General features: G+C 38.4%; 1 protein-coding gene across 4 annotated transcripts in view; it reads left to right on the forward strand.

The window, feature by feature from the left end:
* The window catches only part of GRB14 (growth factor receptor bound protein 14), a 97,301-nt gene that overhangs the window by 46,562 nt on the left and 25,966 nt on the right, over positions 1-24,773 (forward strand). For all 4 annotated transcript variants that reach the window (XR_010919879.1, XM_067549349.1, XM_067549350.1 and 1 more), the window contains 3 exons: positions 3,248-3,404; positions 17,233-17,354; positions 19,334-19,408. Coding sequence is in view for 3 of the 4 variants with exons in the window: in XM_067549349.1 (XP_067405450.1) it covers positions 3,248-3,404; positions 17,233-17,354; positions 19,334-19,408 (354 nt within the window). In the remaining variant the exon portion in view is untranslated. The remainder of the gene's footprint in view (positions 1-3,247; positions 3,405-17,232; positions 17,355-19,333; positions 19,409-24,773) is intronic.

Here is a 24,773-nt window from a genome sequence, read left to right on the forward strand (position 1 = left end):
AGAACTAAATGGCACAGTGTTGCTACATTTTACAAAGTAATACATGTCAGACCTGGGAGTAGTGGATAATTGGCTGTCTTAGATATAGGCGTGATGTATTCACCTATACTAAGAAAGTGAGGAGATTTAGAAAATATAAACTCTACTTTTTTTTTTTTAAGTTTGTTTTGCTTCAGCTGTAATGTTTTAGTCCAAGGCCACCTCCAAGGCTTCTCTGTCCCCAAGTCAAATGGCCTCAGGCAGCTCATTATCAGATGTGTGTTGCTGTCTTCAGCATTTTAAAAAGCGAATTTCTATTTCTTCAGCAGTAACACAGAGACTAGTCATCTGCACGGCAACCCTTAACCATTTTAAAAGAAGAATTTCTGTAACAAAGGCTTCAGCGTATGCTGTATGCATATTCTTGCTATAAAGTGACATTATATGACACCTGACTTGATGTAAAGCTAAAGGAATCTCTATATGCAATGTACATACTAGTAGTATCATCTAGGAGATAAGTTGCTTGAATGGCAGTCAAATCTGGATTTCTATCATGGCTGTGCAGCCAACATGTGTTACTGTGGGCAATTCACTTCACTGTTTCTCTTCCACAGTTTCTGTCTTGTCTGTTTAGCCATAAGCTCTTTAGGAAAGAGTCCACTGCAGTGGGGTACCAATCTTGGTTGAAGCTTCTGGGTGCTATATTAATGCATACAATGAATAATACAAGTGTATGGTGAACAATTGAGCATAGTAATTTTTTTTGGAGGAGTGTTCCAATCTCCTATGACCTTTGCAGAGGCAGGAATCATTCCAATGTGTAGATCTACTGCAACACCTGCAGGGACAAAAGCTTGGTGTCATTGAAAAAAACAGTCAATGGGAGTATGACATAAATCCAGTATGCTTTAAGGAACTAACTCCATTGCTAACAAACAATCTTGACTGCTCCTTGGGCATTGTTCCCTTATGTTAAGGCACCTCTTTCCTTTTGATGTATCGTTAAATGTCAATTCTTTCCTGCACTGCAGGCTCATTGCTGCTTTCCTGGCCTATATCTCCTGGAAGTCTCCATTTGGATCTGTTGTTTCTTTGCTGCAGTAGCAGCAACAACATGTGCCCTGGCTATTTTTTCACTCCCTAATAGGAACTGGCTGCATGAGTTAGGGTGGGATTTCCTGCCAACTGTCCTAGCTATTACTTGGATGGAGGAGTGGAGTTCCAGGGTGGGGTTGCCTTCACTGCACTGCTGCTGATGCATGGATCAGGCACTGCTCCACAATCAGCCTTTTGCTGGTTAAATGAGATGAGATTCAGAGAAGGATGAAGCAAATGTTTAAGGGATGCAGGATTGCTTCATGCAGGTAAGTTTTAAAAGAAGCTATATACATATAGATCAGTTAAATTACAATGCAATACATTGGCCACAAAGTCATGATAACTTGGTGTGTAAATCTCAGAGGACCAGATTAGTTATGCACACGAATATGATAAAAGGATATCTAGATACTGTGGGAAAAATATAGTAAAAAGAAAACTTTTAAGATGAATATCAAGAACAACTTTCTAATGCTGAAAAGTTCCAGAGGGGTAGCCGTGTTAGTCTGTATACAGCAAAAACAACGAGAGTCCTGTAGCACCTTAGACTCACAAATTTCTGCGGGCATAAGCTTTCGTGGGCTGCAACCTGATGAAGCAGAAATTTGTTAGTCTTTAAGGTGCTGCAGGACTCTCATTGTTTTTTCTAATGCTGAGGTCTCTCACACTGTGTCATAGACTTCCCAGGGAAGTGAGGCACTTAGTGAGATATCAATTTGTCTAATCAAGTGGTGTCTCAAACTACTAGAAAATACATGCACTAGGGAGCACTCTGTACTGGTGGGAGATATTACTAAAATGACCTATAATTTATTTTCTCTCTACCTCTCGATGTTTTAAAAATAGCTTTAGGATTAAAATATTCCACCTAGAAGAAACAAAACTGAAGCTAATAAAAATAAAAGCCTCGGTTTCAGATTGTGCTATTTTACTGGACTTCAGAACATCTAGAAGACTTCATATGTTGACCTGCCCATCATTTTTATAATTAAACACAAAACAGTTATGTTAATTCAGTGATAAAGTTGAGGTTCTAATACCACAATGAAGTTAATGAGAGCTGAGGCTGCTGCCAGCTGTCTTCAATATTTTTCATTGCCTATTTTTATCGCTTTAAAAATGGAAAAATAAAAACAAATGCAAAATACTGTGCTGTATTAAATTAATTTTAAGGTTTCATTATAATTGCATGAAAGTCAAGAGATTAAAAAATGTTTCCTTAATACCAGAAACTCATCCATGTTGACTTCAATTAGAGCGGTAAGTGCACAGCACTTCAGAAAATAAGGCAATAGCGTATTTCATCAATTCCATCTGAATGGCTGTAGTTTCATCCTTCAAAGAAATGAAACAAACCAAATCACATCTGAATTGACTTCTACAAACATTCTGGGGTGTCATTTGGGTGTCATCTTTTGACTGGGTGCAAGTGTGAGCAATTTCAGCTCACACCTTCACTCCTCCCAAAAAACTTTATGGTATTTAATACATTTTTGAGACGCATGGACACTTACTGAAATTTTCAAGTCAACAATGTTCATTACTGAAGGTCACCAAAAAATTAGAAATTTTATATAAAGAATGTAATATTATAGGAAGAAACTTGGAAGTTGTAAGGATAGAAGATGAGCAAATAAATCTGCCCATTTGTATTACATTCCATCCATTTTTAACTACTTTGTAGTTGCCTCAGTTTTGTTCAGGTATATGTTTTTAATTCTACTTCCATTCCCCTGTGTTTTGATCCTTTTTAGTGCCCCTGATTCTTGCTTGTCAGAATTCAGTCTTGTGGCATCTATCCTTTTTATTCCCTACAGAATTGTGTGCATCTCAGTTTAACTCACCTCCCATTGTTTAACTTCTTCCAACAAATTCAGACCTGGTTTCACTAACCTTTCTGTATATCTACATTCTCCGGGTCCTTTAATTGTACCGTTGATCATCTGCAGCACCATCTTTGTCTCATAAGAGTGTGCAAACCCATCCACTAGAGGGGGACATGGAGGCTTTCTGCTTTTGTTGAATTTCATATTATACTTTTAGGTTTGTGTCTCAGTCATGAAGTTGGGAAATGAATAAATATCTGGGTTGATTGAACCAACGTTGGTTCAGTTTTAAATGTATGGACACTTTAGCTTTCCCTGTTAATACTCATTGTTTTTTTCAGGTAATTAAAGTGTATAGTGAGGATGACACTAGCAGAGCTTTGGAAGTGGCAAGTGATATAACTGCCAGAGATGTATGCCAGCTGTTAATACTGAAGAATCATTACATAGATGACCACAGTTGGACACTGTTTGAATACCTTCCTCGCACAGGTTTAGGTAAGATTGCCTTGTTTATGCCATCAAAAAGGTACGGTAGCTGCCAATGTGATTTTAATATGTAGGAAAATTATAGCAGACAGACTTGGAAGCAATTAAAATTCATGCTTCTATTCCCCCCATTTTTTTTCTGGAATAGAATCATAAAATATTAGAGTTGGAAAGGACCTCAGGAGGTCATCTAGTCCAACCGCCTGCTCAAAGCAGGACTAACCTCAGCTAAATCATCCCAGCCAGGGCGTTGTCAAGCTGCAGCTTAGAAACCTCTAAAGATGGAGATTCCACCACTTTCCTAGGTGACCCATTCCAGTGCTTCACCGCCCTCTTAGTGAAAATTTGTTTCCTAATATGCAACCTAGACCTCCCGCCCTGCAACTTGAGACCGTTGCTCCTTGTTCTGTCATCTACCACCATTGAGAACAGCCTAGCTCCATCCTCCCTGAACTCCCTTTTAGGTAGTTAAAGACTTCTATCAAATCCTCCCTTATTCTTCTCTTTTGCAGACCAAACTCCTCATAAGTGCTCGAGACCCCTAATCATTTTTGTTGTCCTCTGTTGGACTCTCTCCAACCTGTCCACATCCTTTTTGTAGTGGGGGGCCCAAAACTAGACACACTACTCCAAATGCGGCCTCACCAATCCAAATAAAGGGGAATAATCACTTTCCTCGATCTGCTGGCAATGCTCCTACTAATGTAGCCCAATATGCTATTAGCATTCTTGGCAACCAGGGCACACTGCTGACTCCTATCCAGCTTCTTATCCACTGAAACTGCCAGGGCCTTTTTCTGCAAAACTGCTGCCTAGCCCGGCAGTCCCCAGTCTGTAGCTGTGCATGGGATTCTTCCTTCCTAAGTGGAGGACTCTGCACTTGGCCTTGTTGAACCTCATCAGATTTTTTTTGGCCCAATCCTCCAGTGTGTCTAGGTCCCTCTGTATCCTATCCCTACATTCCAGGGTATCTACCACTCCCCCTAGCTTAGTGTCATCTGCAAACTTGCTAAGGGTGCAATCTACCCCATTCTCCAGAACTTTAATGAAGATGTTGAACAAAACCGGCCCCAGGACCGAGCCCTGGGGCCCTCCCTGTGTGACCGGCTACCAGCTAGACATGAAACCATTGATCACTACCCGTTGAGCCCGATGATCTAGCCAGCTCTCTATCCATTTTATAGTCCATTCATCCAACCCATACTTGCTGATAAGAATACTGTGGGAGACGGTATCAAAAGCTTTGCTAAAGTCAAGATACATCATGTCCACCATTTTCCCCACATCCACAGAGCCAGTCACCTCTTCATAGAAAGCACTCACGTTGGTCAGGCATGATTTTCCCTTGGTGAATCCATGTTGACTGTTCTTGATCACATTCCTCTATTCCAAGTGCCTTAAAATGGATTCCTTGAGTACCTGCTCCATGATTTTTTCCAGGGATTGAGGTGAGGTTGACCAGTCTGTAATTCCCTGGATCTTCTTTCTTCCCTTTCTTGAAGATGGACACTATATTTGCTTTTTTCCAGTCATCAGGGACCTCCCCCAATTGCCACGAGCTTTCAAAGATAAATGCCAGTGGCTCTGAAATCACATCAGCCAACTCCCTCAGCAGCCTCGGATGCATTGCATCTGGCCCCATGCACTTGTGTATGTCCAATTTTTCTGAATAGTCCTGAACCTGTTCCTTCAGCACTGCGGGATGTTCATCTCCTCCCAATTCTGTGCCGCCCAGTGCAGTAGTCTGGGAGCTGACCTTGTCTGTGAAGACAGAGGCAAAAAAGGCATTGAATACCTCAGCTTTCTCCACATCCTCTGTCACTAGGTTTCCTCCCCCATTCTGTAAGGGGCCCACACTTTCCCTAATCTTCCTCTTGTTGGTAACATACCTGTAGAAACCCTTCTTGTTCCCTTTCACGTGCCTTTCTAGCTTCAACTCCAATTACGCTTTGGCCTTCTTGATTTCATTCCTGCATGTTTGAGCAGTATTTTTATAATCCTCCTTAGTCATCTGACCAAGCTTCCACTTCTTGTAAGCTTCTTTTTTGTGTTTAAGCACACCAAATACTTCTTTGTTAAGCCACGCTGGGCCTACCATATTTGTTATTCTTTCTGCACATCAGGATGGTTTGTTCCTGTGCCCTGAATAAGGTTTCTTTAAAATACAGCCAGCTCTCTTGGATTCCTTTCCCCCTCATATTAGCCTCCCAAGGGATCCTGCCCATCAGCTCCCTGAGGGAATCCAAGTCTGCTTTTCTGAAGTCCATGATCCGTATCCTGCTGTTCTCCTTTCCTCCTTTTGTCAGGATCCTGAACTCATACAGTCACACTTACAGTCATAAGTAAGTCTTTCACTGTTCCCAAATTACCTTGATCTGCATCTGAGACAGTGATCTGTAGGACATTAATTCTTAACATATATGGTAAATGGCTTTAGTTCTTTCTTGGTTTTATTTTGGGCAGTTTTCCCCCTTTTACTTTCTTCACTTGCTCCTGTTTACCTCTAGCAAAAGAGCTGAACTAGTATTCCAGCGCAGATGATTGCATCACCACTCCAACACAACCAGCTGAAATTTTTGAGAGGGCATTGTCAATTAATATCTTTCATTCAAAGAACAGAAGGACTATCCTATTTCATGCTTTTATGTGGACAGTGGGAGTCTATCCCTCTAAATTACATCTTGTTCTATTGAAGTAGACTTGTCAACATCCTACTGTAATCCTACTGTCAATTAGGTTGGTGAGGTTTTGATTTGAACTCTAGAGAAATTCAGTGCTACATTTTTTTTAACCTTTTTTCCTAATGTACATATAAAATACAAAAAGAAAAAAAGCCTACATAAAACAATTAAGTTTAAGATTTTAGCCCACAAAAATCAAGATATTCATACTTCTGCTACAACTACTGTCTTTGCCCCGTTGGTATTTTGTGTTGCCATATAAAGTGTAAATGTTTCTGCCTTTACATTTATTTGTAATGTGACAGATACCCACATTTGCATTATTGAATTACATTATTGTAGTGGTCTCACTTCCTGTTTTTAGTGTATACACATAGTTTCAAAACTCTGCAATAAAAAAGTAAAGGTAAGTAAGGTATATAAAATATTGGACATGTTAAAAATATGTAACACAGCAAAGAATGAGTGTAGATGCCTTCTCCCAGAAGGGAACAACTCAAAAGTTATCTTAATCAGACAGTCTAAATACCATTTTCAATATAAATAGTAGGGCAATACCTTTCCATACTGCATCTTGTGATTTTGAGAGCTATAATGGAGAAATCTACTATAAATCAAGGGTCATAAAACTACAAACAACACAAAGCTACCCCCCTACCAACAGATATGAAATCATCTGGATTCAATTTGTAGCTAAAAGAATAGTCAGTAATACCAGAGGATTTGCCCAGCATAATGAAATTTTCTTCTCCCCAGTGGCATAGAGACACTATGATGACTGCCAGTGCAGGAATATGGTTAGAAAAAAGGGGAGAAAAGCTGAGATGTCTTTGTATCTACAGCTTCTAGAAGACTCTTGGGATGTGAGGTAAATTTGAAGCAGCCTTCAGGCTGCTCCACCGCTAACTCATCTTGGGAACTGGATTGATGATACTTAGGAGTTCCAGGACTGGGGCCACCTTTGTCGCCTCTGGGTTTGTGCTGATTGTTCCTTGCTGGTCTGGAAAGTCTGGCCCATTGTGTATTTATATAAAATGACAGCTAATTGTGCAGCTTAGAATGTATGGGTTATGTGACTTTGTGGTCTCCTTGTGGGTTAGCATAAGCAGGCAGAGTTCCTGCAATGACGACAGAGGCACAAGCTCCGTAACAATAAAATGTTTTTAGTACCGAAAGAGGGTACAGAAACAGCTCCCCTCTGGCTGCTGGTGCTGCTGTCTTCATGTTTTTTTTTTTTTTTGCCCTTCCAGAAGCATACCGTCACTTTCCTGTCAGAGATCCTTCCCCTCTGGGAGGAGCCACACCCTCTGTAGGCTGCCTGTGCACATTCTACATGCACAGACCCCACCAGCACAGTGACCCCGTTACTGTATTATGTTTAACAGCAGTATTTTAAAGATGAACTACAAAGCTAAAATTGTTTGTAGCCCTTTTCTAAGACAGCCACAAACATGTTTCAAAAAAAATTATTTCTCCTTTGTAGCATTTCAAAGATATTTATAACTTTTTGCCCTAAGTGCCTTGGTCGTAAGATGCTTCCAGAAGATGCTGAAAGAGTAAGGTCAGAGATAAAACTGGGTCAGGACTGTACATTGACTACATGTGCCATTGGGAGAAGGACAGGGATAGCTTTGGACAATAATATTCTATAAATAATAGAAGTGTTTTCTTTCTTTAACAATATGGCTGGTGTTTAAAATAGAGGAGAAAATTAGAAAAAAGTATTAAGAAAAACAAAAATGAATTATAAACCCAAAGAAGTGACACTGCAATGATTCTTGGTCCAGTTTGTCACAATTGTTGATACAAAATATATTTTGTTATGTAGTTGGTCCACTTCAATCCAAATGACTTTGATATTTCAGCAACAACTACTCGTTGTCACTCTTCTTAAGATATTTGAACAAAAGGCCATCTTTGCTTTCAAGGCACATCTTTCAGTCCCACATTTAAAATGCTAGTATGGAAATTCTTAAACATCTGCAAAGTATTGTATTAAGAGACACGTCCATTCCTTCAAAAGAACAAGACTGAGCCCATCAAGTTGTTTCACTTAGGCTTACAAACTTTTCCAGTAGTAACTACTGGACTCACTACTGACCTCAGCTGAATGTGAACCAGCAATCTAAAGCACTGTATTCCCTAACCAATACTCTGAGATGTCTAGTTCTCCTTTGGGTGTAATTTTAGCACTAGGCATATGTTCCCTTCTTTAGTCAGTCTGCATGCCTCAGACTAATGCTGGAGACTAATGAGGTACCAGTAGGTATGGAGATTTTCTCTTTCAACATGCCTCCTCCATCTGTAATTTTTAGAGTTGGTTTGACTATTATTATGATGACACAAATTTAAACCCTTTCTAGGTTTGTGAAGTATTCATGAACTGATCTTCTTTATTTTAATCAAATGTATTCACTATTTGTAAGTATTGGATGAATAACTTTCAGACTGTGGTTCTTTTGTGAACTGTTTGGTAGACTAATTGCAAGGTATGGTAGTGTGTGGTTTATCCCCATAGACGCACCACATTTTTTCTCCTCCCTGGTTGAATGACTGAAGCACTTGAAACAAGAAGTAGTGAAAAGCTCCTTTCCTGTTTAATTACTATTCTTCAAATTTTTTTTAATGTTAAAATTCCTGACTCGGTCACGGACACAGATGTTTTTGCTAATATCCAACAGCTGTCCAAATACTTACGATTTTGACTCCATGAATCATAGTGAACTGATTCAGTACTTTTTATTTGCAAACATATTCACAAATCAGCTGTTATTTTTTATGACATTAATTATCACAAAATCATTGGGGTATGCTCTCATCTGTGTACAGATATTTGAATAGCTACTTGCACGTTCAGCTGGGAATATACCCTAAAAGGGGATGTATTTACCAGAAATTATTTCAGAACCTGTAGACCTCATTTATTTAACATAAATTCACAATTTTAAACAGTTTTTTTTACCTTTGCCATGGACAACAAATACTAAAACATATTTTTAGTATTTAGTATGTTTTTGATAAGACATTTTAGAGATAATTGTTATGCTTTCCTCAAAGACATATCATGGTTTAACCTACAATTCCTTCTCTAACAATTATGCTTATCACAGGTGTGCAGGATTTTTTAAATATCCACTGGATGTCACTGTTGTTCCTCATATGCAGGTACCAGATTTATTTTAGCACTTCAATCTTGGGCTACGTTTACACTGCCCCACAATTCAGACTATAGGAGTACAACATGCAGTGGGCACTGGAGTGCTTCACTATAACTCCCCTATGTGGACGCTGCAGGCATGAAATAAAAGGTACTTCACAATTACAGAGTCCTATTTAAAAAAGGACTCTGTTAATACGCACTAGGTACCTTTTTTAGTTTGTGGCAGCAGTGTCCGTGTAGTGGAGCACACTAGTGTGTGCTACAGTTCACACTTCCATAGCCCAAACTAGGGGCTCTTAGGCTATGCCTACACTTGGAGAGGGGGGTGAGATTCCCAGCTCAAGTAGACAGTCTTATGCTAGCTCTCATTGAGAGAGCATGCTAAAATATTAGTGTAGCTGCAGTTTTCACAGTTCTGGGCAAATACACTTCCATTACCCCTCTGTGGTCCACTAAGGGCACCTGCTCTGAGACTTCCAGCTCCCCTGCCGTCACCTGTCTTGGGCAGAGACACGCATCTTTCTCCCTCCTGTCTGGGGATTTCCATGCAGGAGTTTTCTGCCTATATTGTGAATTCCCCGGCAAAGCAGACCACCTCAGCAGGCCTCTTTGCCTTTCTTCCTCAGAGGCCATAAACAGCGTAATTACTCACAGTTAAGTGACCATACAGTTTTTTTTCTGAACAATCACATTTATTCTTAAAGGAAAAGCATTATGGAGAAAACATTAAAAACAATAAAAAGAACCTACACGCATACTAATAAGCTTACCAGAGATTACCCTGATTCCAACAAGGGCAAAGTAGTTAAAACTACGTTGAAAAATAATAGAAGTGTTCTTACAAACTGCTTCGTGGAAATGTGGTCTACTGGTTAGAGCAGGGGACATGGAGTTTTGGACTGCTATGAGTTCTGTTACTTACTTCAGTTCACCCATCTGTAAATGTCTAAGAATTTCTTACTGTGGTGTTGAGACTTAATGCCTTTAACAACATTTTGAGATGAAGAGTGCTCTGGAAATGCAGTGATTTCTATTGATTACTTTCCTGGAAGCTCCTTTGCATCCTTTATGTGAGCTGCACAGAGACTGCACTGTAGTTTTAGGGAGTCCTTATTCACATTCAGGACAGGACTGACAGCATTATTAAGAAAAATAATCCAATCACAGGATTGTTTTAAAGTCTAGTACTCTGTTAATAGTTCAATTCCTTTAAAAAGTAATCTGAATCCATATAAGAGGTTCTATAATCTGCTACTTTAAAGATGCTTTGATTAGAGTTCATATGATCTTTACCTATTTATGAGGTGATGCAATATGTCTTTTTTTTTTTTTTTTCTTCCAAGAAGCAAGTCTCCAGGAAATGGTATTTATTTAAATGTCACAGTGCCAGCAATTTAACATTTTAAATGGCATACCAGAACAGTATGTGCTTTCTGTAAAACTGGCGCAAACAACGAAAAAAACTTTTTGAAGAGAGCACCTCAGTTTTCAGTGTTTTTCCGTAAAAATGAAAGCTGCATTTTGAAGAAAAGCTGCTTGCTTGTTTCACTTTAATTTTCACAGAGAGAATTTTTGAGGAACTATGTAGGTTGAGTTATGTAGATATGATTACTATACAATTTTGCTTCACTTATTTAATCCCTGTGATGAGAGGTTAAATTAGCTTTCCAACTATGTGGTAGTTTAAAAAAAAAAAAAAAAAAAAAAAAAAAATTGGAGGTCACTTATTTTGCAAATCTTATGGTAGTTAGTAGATTATGGAGGGTTGCTGCATTTTTCCTTTGGATTAGGCATGATGTAAAAATAATGGCAGAGATTCAGGACTAGAGTCAAATATTTTTAATTAAAGCCCCTTTAATTAAGCTGATTTTTAACTTGTCACAATTTCATCAGAGGAAAACAGTTTGGTGGATTTTTATAACATTTATTTAAGAGCATAAACAACTATAAGGAAATACAAGAAATTAGTTAACTATAAAGTCTAAACAATATGAAAACTACATTGAGAGTACAATGTAAATATAGTTAGTCAAATCAAGGAGTTACAAATTAGAATTGGTTATTAACTAAAAAAGATAACCGTTTAAGACTAACAATTCGTCTAATTATTGCATGAGCACAATCAGTATATGTGGCCTTTGTGTCCTACAATGAGCCCACTTTTTTCCGACTGGTAGAATTTAGCTGCGTGAGGGTAATAACTCACTCATTAGAGGTTTGGAGATTTCTTGGCACAATACTTAATCTAGGTGTGCAGACTTGATTAGGTCTCCGAGTTAGGTGACCTTATTTAGGCTGTGGATAGCTTTTTTTTTTTTTTTTTTTTTTTTTTTTGGGGGGGGGGGGGGAGATGGAGGGAGCAGTTGTGTGTTTGAGGAGTGTTGCCACAAGAAGTGAAAACCATTGATGGACTCCTACCCTTTTTTGAGTACCCAACTTGAGGCACCTTAAATAGGGTTTGATTTTCAGAGGACAGGTGTTCGACACTTTCTCTTTGGGCCCTCAAAATAGAGTCCTTTTAGCCTTTGTGTTACCTTGAAGATATAGCAAAATTAGTTTTTTTTAAAAAAGGATAGAAGTGTACTGCTTTTTCCTCTTAAGATTGCTACTTCTGAAAGATATTAAGTGGTAAAATATTTTTTTTTCTTCAGTCAATTTTCTTTGTGCATTTGAAACCACTTTGCATATAATCATTTTCATTGTTCCCCTGTACAGTCATAGTATCATAGAAATGTAGGGCTGGAAAGGACTTCCTGAGGTTCATTTAGTCCAGCCTGCTCTTTTTAATCTCAAATGATGGGGATTTCACAACCTTGCTTGGAAGCCTATTCCAGAGCTTAACTATCCTTACAGTTAGAATGTTTTTCCTAATATCTAACCAGAATTGATCTTGCTGCAGATTAAGCAGATCACTTCTTGTCCTACCTTCAGTGGACATGGAGAGCAATTGATCGCTGACCTCTATATGTTTGCCTTTTTTGCAACTGTATCACATTGTTGACTCGTATTTAATTTATGATCCACTGCAGCAATACTACCTCCTAGCCAGTTAGTCTCCATCTTGTAGTTGTGCATTTAATTTTTCCTTCCTAACTGTAGTATTTTGTACTTACTGAATTTTGTCTTGTTGATTTCAAACCAATTCTCTAATTTGTCAATCATTTTGCATTCTAACCTTATTCTCCAAGGTGCTAGCAACCCCCCTGGGTTAGCGGCAAATTTTATAGGCATGCTCTCCCCTCCATTATCCAAGTCTCATGAAATTGTTGAATAGTACTGGACCCAGGACAGACCCCTGTGGGACCTCAGTAGTACGTTCCCCCCGCTTCCTCCTAGTTTGAGTACAGTCTTTCAACCAGTTTTGTACCCATTCACCCTATACTAATTTCATCCAAACCACATTTCTCTAGTTTGCTTGTGAGACTGTCATATGGTTGTGACCCTAGGCAACCTGAACTCACTACTACAATAATACTTGTACAAAATATGCCTTGTGAGGTATCTCATGAAAGCTAATAATATGCTGGTTATTCATATAATTGTAAAATGCGTATATTAATGCTATACCTGCAGTTATGAATTTCTTCTGTATGATGTAACTAGAAGATGTTTAAGACCAGGCAGATTAGCCTAGGTAAAGTTGATAAACAGCTCTCAGACAAATAATGGGATTCACCTCACTTTACATATTAGTGGTAAGCAAAACCATCAAACTAAACCTGAATTCAGGATTAGGATAATCCCTCCAAGAGACCGAGAACTAACATGGCTCCGAGTCCTGCACCCCAGAGACACTGGAGACTGAATCCCCAGACAGCCTTCCTGACTTGTAAGACAAAGACATCCCTTTGGGATATAAGGACTAGAGAGCGAAACCATCTTTATCCTTCACCTGAAAAGATAAAGTAACCAAGTGATTGCCAGGCTGACTAATCAAAAACTGGAAAGGACACTGTGTGTGAGAGAAACCATGAACGAAGATTCTATCTTGCTAGATTATTTTAGATTGTTAGATGTGTGTTTTTACTTATTTGATTGTAACTATTTCTATCTTTATCTGTGTTCTTTGTGTGGCAAGGTACCTTTGCCTCATTGGGCATGGAGTTTTCCCCCTCTGGCAGTGTGGGGCCTGGAGTAAATCATTCCCACTCTGGAGACATTTTATTCCTCAGTTGGCTTTTATTATTGAATATTTACAAGGTGGGCTTCAGGGTAGGACCAAAGAACACTCTTCAGCCAAACAAAAAGAAACAAGTTCATATCATAAAAAGGGATAGCTCACCTTGCCCCCTTTCTGAAGCATTGCCCTGTTATGCTGGCCTCTGGTTGGCAGTCCTTCCCCAAACAATTTGTTGGCTTGGTTGGTTCCTCTATAGGGAGGAGAGCAGTCTTCCACTCAGAAGAAGCCTTTTCTCCCTGCTGCCACTAGCCCTGATGCAGCTTACCTCTCATCTCTCCTCCCTCTGTTTCACCAGAAGAGTTTTTAAGGGTCACAGGCAGCCCTTAAGTCGACTCAGGGAATCCCTAGTTGACCTGAAGTAACCTCTTTTCAGCTTATGTGGAAAAGAGCCTTTACCATTCTATGGCTGATATGTCTGCCTTCTGCCCCTCTTTGACAGCTGCCTGGTCTGACTTTGTCACACATGGTATCAATTAATCCACGTTCTTTTGTTAATAAACTTGTTTTGCTTTCATTATAAATCATCAGCACTGTATATGTTCAGTAAAGTGTGTGCTTCTAGAAAGCTAACAGGTTGGAGAGTTTTACTGTCTCTGTAAAGGCACTGAAATAACTCTTTCTCTGTAAGGATCCAGTGAGATGGACTGTTTTGGGGGTGAGTTTGGAGCTGGAAAGGTAGTAAGGTCAGCCTGCCAAGAGTAACCAGGTTACGCAAAGCCAGGGTGAGGCTTGTGAGCTGCTGGCAGGCTGTTTGGGTCAGAGCTCTGGACCAAAGCTGCACAGCCACAAGACACTCAGTATTACAAGGTAGATGGTGACCAAACTCCTTGGTGTCCTGGGTGAATCCCAAAATGTCACAGTAAGACTGTGTCAAAAGTCTTACTAAAATCAGGATATATCAAGTCTACATCTTCTCCTCCTCTCCCCCTCCCTCCCCCCCGCCAAATCCACTAAGCCAGTAACTGTGCCATAGAAAGAAATTAGGTTGGTTTGCCGTGATTTATTCTTGACAAATCCATGTTGGCTATTACTTATTACCCTATTATCCTCTAGATGCTTACTAATTGCTTGTTTAATAATTTGTTCCAGTATTTTTACAGGTATCGAAGTTAGGCTGACTCATCTATAATCTTTGGGTCCTTTTTGTTTCCCTTTTTGAAGTTAGGTACTATGTTTGCTCTCCTCCAGACCTCTGGGACATCATCTGTCCTCCATGAATTCTCTAAAATAATCACTAATGGTTCCAAGGTTGCGTCAGCTAGTTGCTTAAGCACTCTAGGGTGAATTTCATCTGGCATTGCCAACGTGAATACATTTAACTTATCTAAATATTCTTTTACCTGTACTTTCCCTATTCTAACTTGTATTTCTTCCCCCTTGTTAATATTAATTGTGTTAAGTATCTGGTCACAATTTATCTTTTTAATGAAGACTGAAACAAAATAGTCATTAAACATCTCAGCTTTCTTGATGACATCCATTATTAGTTCCCCACTACGCAGAGGCCCTACACTTTCCTTTGTCTTTTTCTTGTTTCAAATGCATTTGTAGAAACCCTTCTTAGTGACTTAAGTCCCTTGCTAGGTTTTCTGATTTTGTCCCTACATGCTTGTGATATTCTTTTGTACTCATCTTTAGGAATATGTCCATGTTTCTATTTTTTGTCGGATTCCTTTTTGATTATCAGGCCATTAAAGAGCCTTTTTGGCCTTTTAGTGTTCTTCCTATCTTTCCTTTGAATTGGCATAGTTGCTGTTGCACCTTCAATATTGTCTCTTTGAGAAACTGAGAACTTTCCTGAATTTCTTTTTCCCATAGATACTATTCCCATGGGCCATTACCAACCACTTCTCTGACTTTGGCAAAGTCTGCGTTTTTGAAGGCCACTGTCCTTATTTCTTCTGCTCTTGCTTCTTCTTTTCGTTAGAATCATGTAATCATCATTTCATGATCACTTTCACCTAAATTGCCTTCAATGTTCAGATTCACAATACTGTTAGTCAGAATAAAATTTAAAATGACAGTTCTCCTGGTTACTACTTCCACTTTCTGAAATAAAAATTTGTCCCCAATGTATTCCAAGAATTTAATGGACATTTTGTGTTTTGCTGCATTACAATCATTCTGTTCACACAGTACTGGAAAGCAGTGTTGCCAACTCACAATTTTGTCACAAGTCTTGAGATACATTTGTGTTTTTAAAAGCCCTCATTCCTGGAGTAAAGTGACCGTGTAAGAGTGTCAGGTTTTTTTAAAAAGTGAACTTAAAGCCCTTGTGGTTATGCAGTAAAGCTTGAGAACATGACCTGGCAGTACCTTAAAGATTGAAAAACAAGAAGGAAAATACATAGAACCCAGTCTCTCTCTCTCTCTTTTTTTTTTTTTTTTTTTTTTTTAAATCTCATGAATTTTGGGGGCTTGACTATCATTTTTTGTGCTCTTGGGGTTTGGCAATAATGGGAGACCATGAAATAAAATAAAATAAAATTGTTGTGTAAAACTATATAATGCAGGGGGACCCAGGAACAGTAGCTGAAACTACTTTACATCATTTATTTATTTTTCGGAATTAATTAGATGTGAAATTGACAGTGACCCTTTAAGTACAATTCAGTAAAATGGCAGAAAAAACATTGCCCACTTACATGTAAAATAACTTGTGTTGCCCTCATTGGTTAATGCCATCAGCAAAATAAAAACTGCCCACCAAACTTTTTCTGTGTAATCAAATGTATTTTTCTTCTTTGTGGCATGAATGTTACTTGAGTTGATTGTTTTTTTTTTGTTTTTGTTTTTTTTTAAAAGTGATATCTAGTGTACAGAATCTAGTCACAATCCTGCTAAGGGTTTTGCATAGGCTTATCTTTAAACACTCTAAGTAGTCTCACTGAAATCAATGATAGTGTTCATAGTGTTTACAGATAAGCACATGCATAACTTTTTGCAGTATTGGGGTCTTACATTTTAAACCATATTCCCTTTCATACAAATGTGGTTTAATGTTTTTTTACATTGCAGTAAGCTGTCAAGAAAATGAGATTAAAAACATCCTAGAGAGGAGATGCAACAATATTCTGAAAAGCTTTAGAAAGAATGCCTGAGCAGACATAGGTGGATTGATTGGTTATTTATTATCCATTTATATAAGTCCTTTATTTGACATTTTATTTAGATTTTTAAAATCTCCAATTACTGTAAAGTTAATTAGCAATCAGAATTGGTTTTCAAAAGGTTCAAATTCCCCATGTGGTTTTGCAGATCCAACCTAGGTAATGAGCTCTCATCTATACAAATGGGATCACTTCTAATAACTTTGCCTGGTCTTGAGTAATTCACTAAGAACTCTTCCAATATGAAAAAACACTTTATGAATAAATGTTGGGTGTTTTTGTAATTAACCATTCCCTTTAATTAATTTTGGCTCAAAGTCTCCAATTTCTCAAAGAAGCAAGTTATAAAATTGAGACGTCTAGCTGCCAAAATCACCATCTCTCTGTCCCAAGCTGGATAAAAATGTTACAGTATATAATAAATTGGCTTTGGAAGAGGCAATATCTCATTTTGCATTTATATGAAGGAGTTTAAACCCTTGTTGGTGTTTGAGAAAGAGGGGGAGGAAATTAGCTTGCTCACCTACTGCGGAGATTCATATTTTATGAGCAGAGTTGGCTTAAACAAGAACACTTTTTAGAATACTGACTTTGGTGACAAAATGCAAAGCAGACTTGATGAATTGAAGGTGTTCATACTACTTGTTCATGTTGGGGTGAATGGTGGACTTGAATGCAGGGCTATTTATTTTTCTTTATTTTCCAGAAAGAATTATAGAAGACCATGAATTGGTAATTGAGGTACAGTCAAACTGGGGAATGGAAGAAGAAAATAGACTGTATTTTAGAAAAAAATATGCCAAATATGAGTTTTTTAAACACCCAATGGTAAGTCTGTTTTCTTAAAAGTACTGTGGGTTTGGGCAGCTGCTATTGCTGCCCTGACATCTGAAGCCATGTGGCATAGGAATGAGGGGGAATGCCAGAAATGCACGAGGACTTAGAGTGACAAGTAAAATGAAATGGAACCTAAATCTACCCATGACCTGTTAAAAGGAAAGGAAGAATGATCTTAAATCACTAAAAAAACTGGAAGGTGTAAATTCCAAATTGAGGACACATACCAGCACTAGCTCCAATTGCAGTAGTGTGCTAAAAATAGCAGTATTGCTGCCACAGTGTGAGCTCTGGGAGAGGCTAGCTGCCCATGTACATATCTATGGTCTCCAACAGGGTCATACTTATGGTGGCTAGTCCCTCCCAATCTCCCTGTTCCCTACTTGTACCACTGCGACTACTCTCTATTTTAACACACTAGTTGGGTCACAGCTAATACGGGTATGTCTTGAGATGGAATTTATACCTTCCAGCTCTGGTGCAGACATACCCTCAGGGACGCAGGAGCTTTGCATTCTATTCCTTGCTCTGCTTGTATTATCTTGAGCAAATCACTTTAATCACTCTTTACCTCACTTCTCTATTTCTGAATGGGTATAACTCCCTACCTCACAGAGATGTTGCTAAATTCATTAATAGAGAGGGGCTCAGATATTATGGTGGTCCATAGAAATGGCTTTATATAATTAAACCCAATAGGTTTGGTTGACCAGTGAGCATGACCTGTTGGGGGACAATGTAGACTTTCATTGGTAAGCTAATAAGGGCACTTACGTTAGGGGTGGCCCTAACAAGAATGGTACAGTCCTGAGAGGAGGTGAAATTGGAAGACTGCATCAGAAACACTTAAGTCTTAATTAATCCCCAAAATAATACACAACATCATTTGGAATGAAAGTCTATGGTAACCAGCTACTTTGCATACTTTGTGAAGGATTTAATTTGGGAATTGTCTTTCATAATTTCTGGACTATAATTTTAGATCTGAGGCCAAATCCTCAACTGGTACAAACCTGCATAGCTACAGTTCATTCAGTGGAGCTATGCTGACTTACACCAGCTCTGACCGATAGTATCTGTCTTGTATTTTTGCAAGATTTTCCCAGTTTAGTCCATATTCATATCATAGAGAATAAAGAGAGCATTCACAACAAATTAGACAGGATTTTTTCTGCATTAGTTAAAGCTAATATAAAATACATTAATCAATATTTTGTTTCAGTATGATTTAAATAAATGTTTTGACAGTGTATCCCACTTTATTTCCTTATTCAACTGGGATGCTATATCAACTTAGATAAAATGTTCCTTTTAAAATGTATATGTATTAGCATATATTTGCCCTCTTCCTAGATAGTAATATATTGCAGTCTAGGGCCAGCCTTTACAGAGTGAAGGGGAGAGTGAAAAATTATCTGACAATCTAAGTGTATATCTACACTGCAACAAAGCAAAAAAAAACCCACAAAAAGCAACAAACCACAATCTGCAGCAGCAAGTCAGAGCTTGAGTCAACTGACTTGGGCTCATGGGACTTGTTCAGGTTTCCAAACCTGGGCTCCAGCCCAAGTGGGAACATCTATACTACTGTTTCAGCCCTATAGTGCGAGCCTGAGTCAGTTGCCTTGGGCTTTGAGGTCCACTGCCATGGGTTTTTGCAGTAGACATACCCTAAATAAGGTCCATCTTGCAGTCTGACTTGACGCAGCAGACACTTAAACCTGCACTGAAATCTTTTAAAAGCTTTGAAGTTTACCCTCAGAAACTCAACAGGTGAATTTACAAGATAGCACAATTTGAGATTATTTATTGGCTTCCCCACTTCCTTAATTTCTTTGAGAGTGGGGAAATCTCATTGTCTTTTTCTGCTATGCAATTGAGTGATGGATCTGTTTATATGTCTAAGAGAAATCTGATGTTTTTTGTATTCACGTTTACAGAGGTCTTAATAATATTTTCTGTTTTAACAGAATTTTTTTCCAGAGCATATGGTGTCGTTTTCAAGTGAGACCAGTGGAGTCATAGGCCACACACAGATATTACAGGTATGCAGTATTTGCATTAAGATAAACCAGTTCAAGGCAGAATACCTCAATTTCAGGTGTCGTGTGTGTATGTAGTATTTTGTCACTGATGGGATTGTGATAGTCTATTAAATGACTACAGAAACTTCTTCTCATGAAACATGAAAGTAATATTCCCCACTATGCAGTTCTGATACAACTGCACCTGGAATATTGTATTCAGTTTTGGGAAATTCATTACTATAAAGATATTGACCAATTGGCGGGAGTTCAGAGAATAACAAACTATAGCAAATATGGTTAGGACAAGGTGTGCAGAGTAGTTTACAAGAAATGATTGAAAGATTAAAGTAGTTTAGCCTGTTCTTAAAGGATGGGAGCCCAAGAGTCATCAACTCTTTGAAGGTGGTAAACACAAAGGAAAGCAAGAAATTTAACATGCTACAAGTGGGTATAATTGGAAGTAAAGGGATTAACTTAATTAAAGGAAGATTTAGACTGACTAGCAGAAAAAAATCTTCTGCCTAGTGAGATTTGTTAGCCTGTGGAGTACTGCAGTCTCCCAACAGAAGTGGTAGCATCTAGTACAATGGGTCCTGGTCCATGACTTCTAGGGTCTATGGTAATTTTAAATGTAAAATGGGAACAATCTGCAGAATAGCAAACAGCCCTGTACTGGCTGTGAGACAAACTAATGACTTGAACAAGAATATTCCCTTTCTTTCAAGGAAAAGTAATAAGGGAGGAGGAAACACATTAGTGTAAAGGCACACTTCAGTGTAAATTTGAAATGGCAAAACTTACACATAGGAAAGCTTTCACTGGTGCTAGAGAGAACAACCTATTTATGTATTTGAGGTGGAGGGGATGTGGAAAAGAAACAGTGACAAAATAGGATTTTTTAAAAAAGTTAAAACAGTAAGATTTGTTAAAATGGGAAAATAGTTTAATATACTTTGGCGATCCTAAGATGGAAGGCACAAAGTGCTTTTAAAACATTAATTAATTAAATTTCAAAACATACCTATTATAAGTGTAGGACCCATTTTTCAGAAAGGAAAACTAAAAGTGAGAGGTTAGGTTTATGGCAGAGTTGAGATAAAATCTAGCTCTTGATTCTCAGCCTTCTGTGGGCAAAATGTTGAAACATAGGTGCTTTTAGTTAGGTTCCTAAAATCATCTTTAGATACCTAAAATAAAAAAAAGTTCTAGCTTACATAGGTGCAGAGCACCTGCACTGACCTTTTGAAAATCAGGCCATTTTTGTTTTGCTGCCTAAATATGGATTTCAGAGCCTAACTTTAGGCACTTGTGTTTCAAAATGTTGGCCCCAGTGCTAACAGAATTTATCATCTCCTTATCTCAAAAGTGTTCTAATACTTTGAAAGAAATATTTGACTTGTTTTTAAAAACTAAGCTATATCTGCTAAAAACCTGCGCACAGAGCAAGTTTAAGGCCTATGTACCACTTAAATGTCACTTAAGTCCTCAAAAATAGTGTTTAAGCTGTGCATAATTTGTATGCTGGCCTTCTGCATAGGGATCAATTTCATCCCAAATATGAGGCAACAGGTTAACTTGTAAGTCAATCAAAATTAGATATAAAACTGTATTTCTTCTGTTACTGTCTCCTTGCAATGTACTGTCTGATTATGTATATTTGGTTTAATAGCACTTACTAAACATTAAGTGCAGAAAACCTTTACGAATTAGCGAAAGCCATTCAGTAGCTCACTTACAGTGTATATATACAGTGTAGTATGCCACTATTTCCTTGGAATCTTTCATTAAGACAAGTTAATGGGTTTGCATTATTGAGACAGGTTTGGTCAAGTATCAAGAGATACATTAGTTTTAACAGCCCAGTTTTGAGTCTTTTGTAGTTTTCTGTGGATTGAGCTATAAGCAAATAAAATATTCTCCAAGTATGTGTTAAACATTTTTCTTGCCTTTTGTTATAAGGTAAGAGTAAGATAAGGTAAGAATTTTGGCTCCTTCCTTGGAAACCTATTCTGGTGCTTAATTATTAGATGTCCATTGATTTGTAAAAATTGTTTCTGGTCATGCTTGCCAAAGAGCATGAAGGTTTAGTCCCTGCCCCAACAAGTTTTAAGTCTAAAGAAGGTCAAGGGGTGCAATATGTATGTGGTACGTGCCTGCCTCATAGTCTACTTTAGGGCGGCACAGTATTTGTGCATATATTCCGTAGGCATTGAGTGTGGTATCAGTGAGCATAGCTCATATTAGAATACATTTCTGGATTTTCATGAATGTGATCAATTTTAAACATAGAAAATTAATAGTGCAAATGGATTTTAACCTGAGGCCTTCACAGTTATATTAATAGAATATTCTGATATTTCATTTTTATCTGTTTGAGAAATTGTAGATCTCATAGTATGAATGGATTCATTTATAGTTCACCTATTGCTGGTAATTAAATGTGAAGTTGGTGTCTTCAAATCTAATTTAAAATCAGATTTTTCACTTGTAAAACCTCTTCAGTAGCTTGCACCACTTCTTACTGTGGCAGCTTCCCACCACCTTTTCAGAAACAATGTATGGACCCAATCTCATGTTGTTAGTTCTTACAAATACGCCCATTGAGCTAATCATGTGAATAGGATTAAGCCCCTTTTGAGCTAATTTGGGTAATGGGTGAAATCCTAGTTCCATTGAAGTAAATGGTGGTTTTGCTATTGTCTTTGATGGGAGCCAAGAGTTCCTCCTTTTTCTTATATAACACTTCTCTTTTCTTGTAATCAAAATTTTTGGCTGCTGTGGTTTTTGACATAGGATTAATATCAGCAGAATATTGTTAAATTTAATTTTCTTTGTACTTTGACAGCAACAACTCCACAATATTTAGAGTCTGTAAAATTATCCTGATGATTATGCTTTTCTACTTTCTCTTTAAGGGTTGCTCTATTTTCCCCCAAGTCAGATTCTTCGATAGATGTAATTGATATTCAGATTCTGTAGATGTACTTTAAGTTCAGAGTGCAAATCATGTATTGACTAATTTAGCTGTTTCTTTCTTACTGCTTTTTCAGCAGAATGCAAATACATTAGAAAACACATCTTTAGATAGCATATGTACCACCTATTTTTCACAAGCAATGAAACAAAGTATTTTTATCTGAATATAGAATATATGTTAAAGAAAAAGGCACAATTCCTTTCTAAACAATTGAAATAGTTTGTGTGAAGTACATATACGAAAACTAAGTTAAAACGCGTGAAGGCTACGAAGCACTCAGTTCTGGTATGTCCTAACTTTTGAGTACTTGACTTTACAACCTTAATGTTCTTTTTAATGTAGTTTGTGTGTGTAATTTCTGAGTTTTTAAAAAAGCAAACTGAAAAACAGAAAATTAAGACTATGGGGACAGCCACATGGGTCACTAGCAGGGTTTGAGCCTTTAGATCCATTCCATGGACCTTTGTTACTAGAGCTAATGAAGTTACTGATAGCAATAGTAAATTGTCATCCTTTGTGGACCAGCATTAGAGGGAGAGGAAACACACACTTTGCCAGTGGGCGTCACAGATATTTGCTGACAACAGAGAAATGTTGAAACTGAGGAATCCTGGGTTTTGTTCCAGGTTTTGGGGAGTGTGCTCTAGTGGGTGTAGACATTTCTGACTGTTTTCCAGCTCTCTCCTTTCAAGACTTACCCCTTTTGTCCTGTCCTATTTTCTCCTCTTCATCATCCCTCAGCTCCTTGTCCCTTTCCCATTTCTCTCTCCTCTGTGCTCCTCACTCTAGTCCCCATCTCCTTCTCTGGGCTCCTCAGCAGAGTGCTAGTTCCTTTTACCCCCTCCCCCCACATCCTGGCTTTCATTCCCAGTCATCCTCCCAGGTTCTTTGCCCTAGTCCATCCCTACTACCTGTTGCTCCTCATTTGAATTCAATCTCCCTCACCCTGGCTCCTGTGCCCAGTCTCCTTGCCCATCTGGGTCCAAACTTCTACACATGTCCCAGTCTCTTCTCGAACTGCCATGCTTCCTTGTCCCAATCTACTTTCTCTGCTGCCCTCCCTGCCACTTTCTGTCCCTTGTGCATTCCAGACAGGCAATGGTGGCATTGAGTGTCAATCTCCCTCCTCTCAGTTCTGATGCGTGGTGTTGCAGCATCTGAGAGTGGCAATTGTAGGGAAAATCCTGCTTACACCCTGCACCCTGGGGCTGGAGTGTGCCGAGTTCAGATGGAATCTGGAGATTCACCTGTCGAACTCTAACAAGTCTGTACTGAGCATGTGCAAGTTATTTTTCCCCCCTGATCCAAGGTTTATAAACAGAGATGGTTGGGAATTTTTTGACAAAACTTATGTGCTAAATGTGCACATGTAACCCTCCATTTGTGTCTGCATTATCACTTCAATCAATCAGCTTGCAGGAGGGCATGCTCATGAATTTGTTGGAACGTTTTTGGAGGTATTTCTTAAATATTGACCAATAGTAACATATGGAGTAAAAAGGAAGATTTCAAGACCAAATTTGATTTTATGGGACTGAATTAAAATCTGAGCACTAAGTAGAAACTTAAAAGCAGTCTGGGTACAAACTGAGTACAAAACTGGGTATAAAAAGGTTCTGATTCAAATCTGAAAGTTAAAAAGAATCTGGCTTTCTCTGAAATTAATCTTCATTCCATTTCTGTGAGAGTCAGGGTCTTTGCTCAAGAAGCAAGATCTAACTTACAAGGATACTGTTAAAAGCTATACGTTTGGGGGATGATACATATGAATGTTTGTATCATGGGAAACTTAACTTTAGGCCTAGATGTTCCACACAAGAACACCCAGCTCTTCTAACTTTCCTCTTCCTTGGTTTTTATGTTCGGCTCAGACATTTGATTTTGCATCCTTTTTAATTATGTATTTACTCCTGTCATCTGCTGAATATATTTCTCTTTAATTGGCTTTACATATGCCCAAACCAAGTTATAGTAGTAGGCATCCTTCGGTCTCAAGAGACCATGGGTATGCGCCCCTGAGAGGCTTTTCCAATGTGGATGTTGAGTTCTGTTTCAAGTGAAAGATTGTCTGCGATAGTGGAGGCCAGGTTTATGAACTTGTTCTCCACTTCTAGTTCATAATTATGGAACCCCATGGAGGGGGCTTCTTCAACTCCTTGCCAAATTATGTTAGTCTTTTTTTAAGCTTATAGTAAGCCCAAAGCCTTGGCAGGCCTTGAAAAAACTGTCCATAAGATTTTGGAGACTGGCTTCTGTATGGGTTGTCACTGCTGCGTCATCAGCGAAGATGAGGTGTTGGATAAAGACCTCCCAAGTCTTGGTTTTAGATCTAAGTCTTGCAATATTGAACAGCTTTTCATCAGATCTTGTGTACAAGTAGATTCCTTTAGCTGAGGAACCAAAAGT

Source organism: Emydura macquarii, unplaced genomic scaffold, assembly GCF_026122565.2.
Source record: "Emydura macquarii macquarii isolate MOO-44397 ecotype Brisbane River unplaced genomic scaffold, CSIRO-AGI_Emac_v2 contig_1253, whole genome shotgun sequence".
Lineage (NCBI taxonomy): Eukaryota > Metazoa > Chordata > Testudines > Chelidae > Emydura > Emydura macquarii.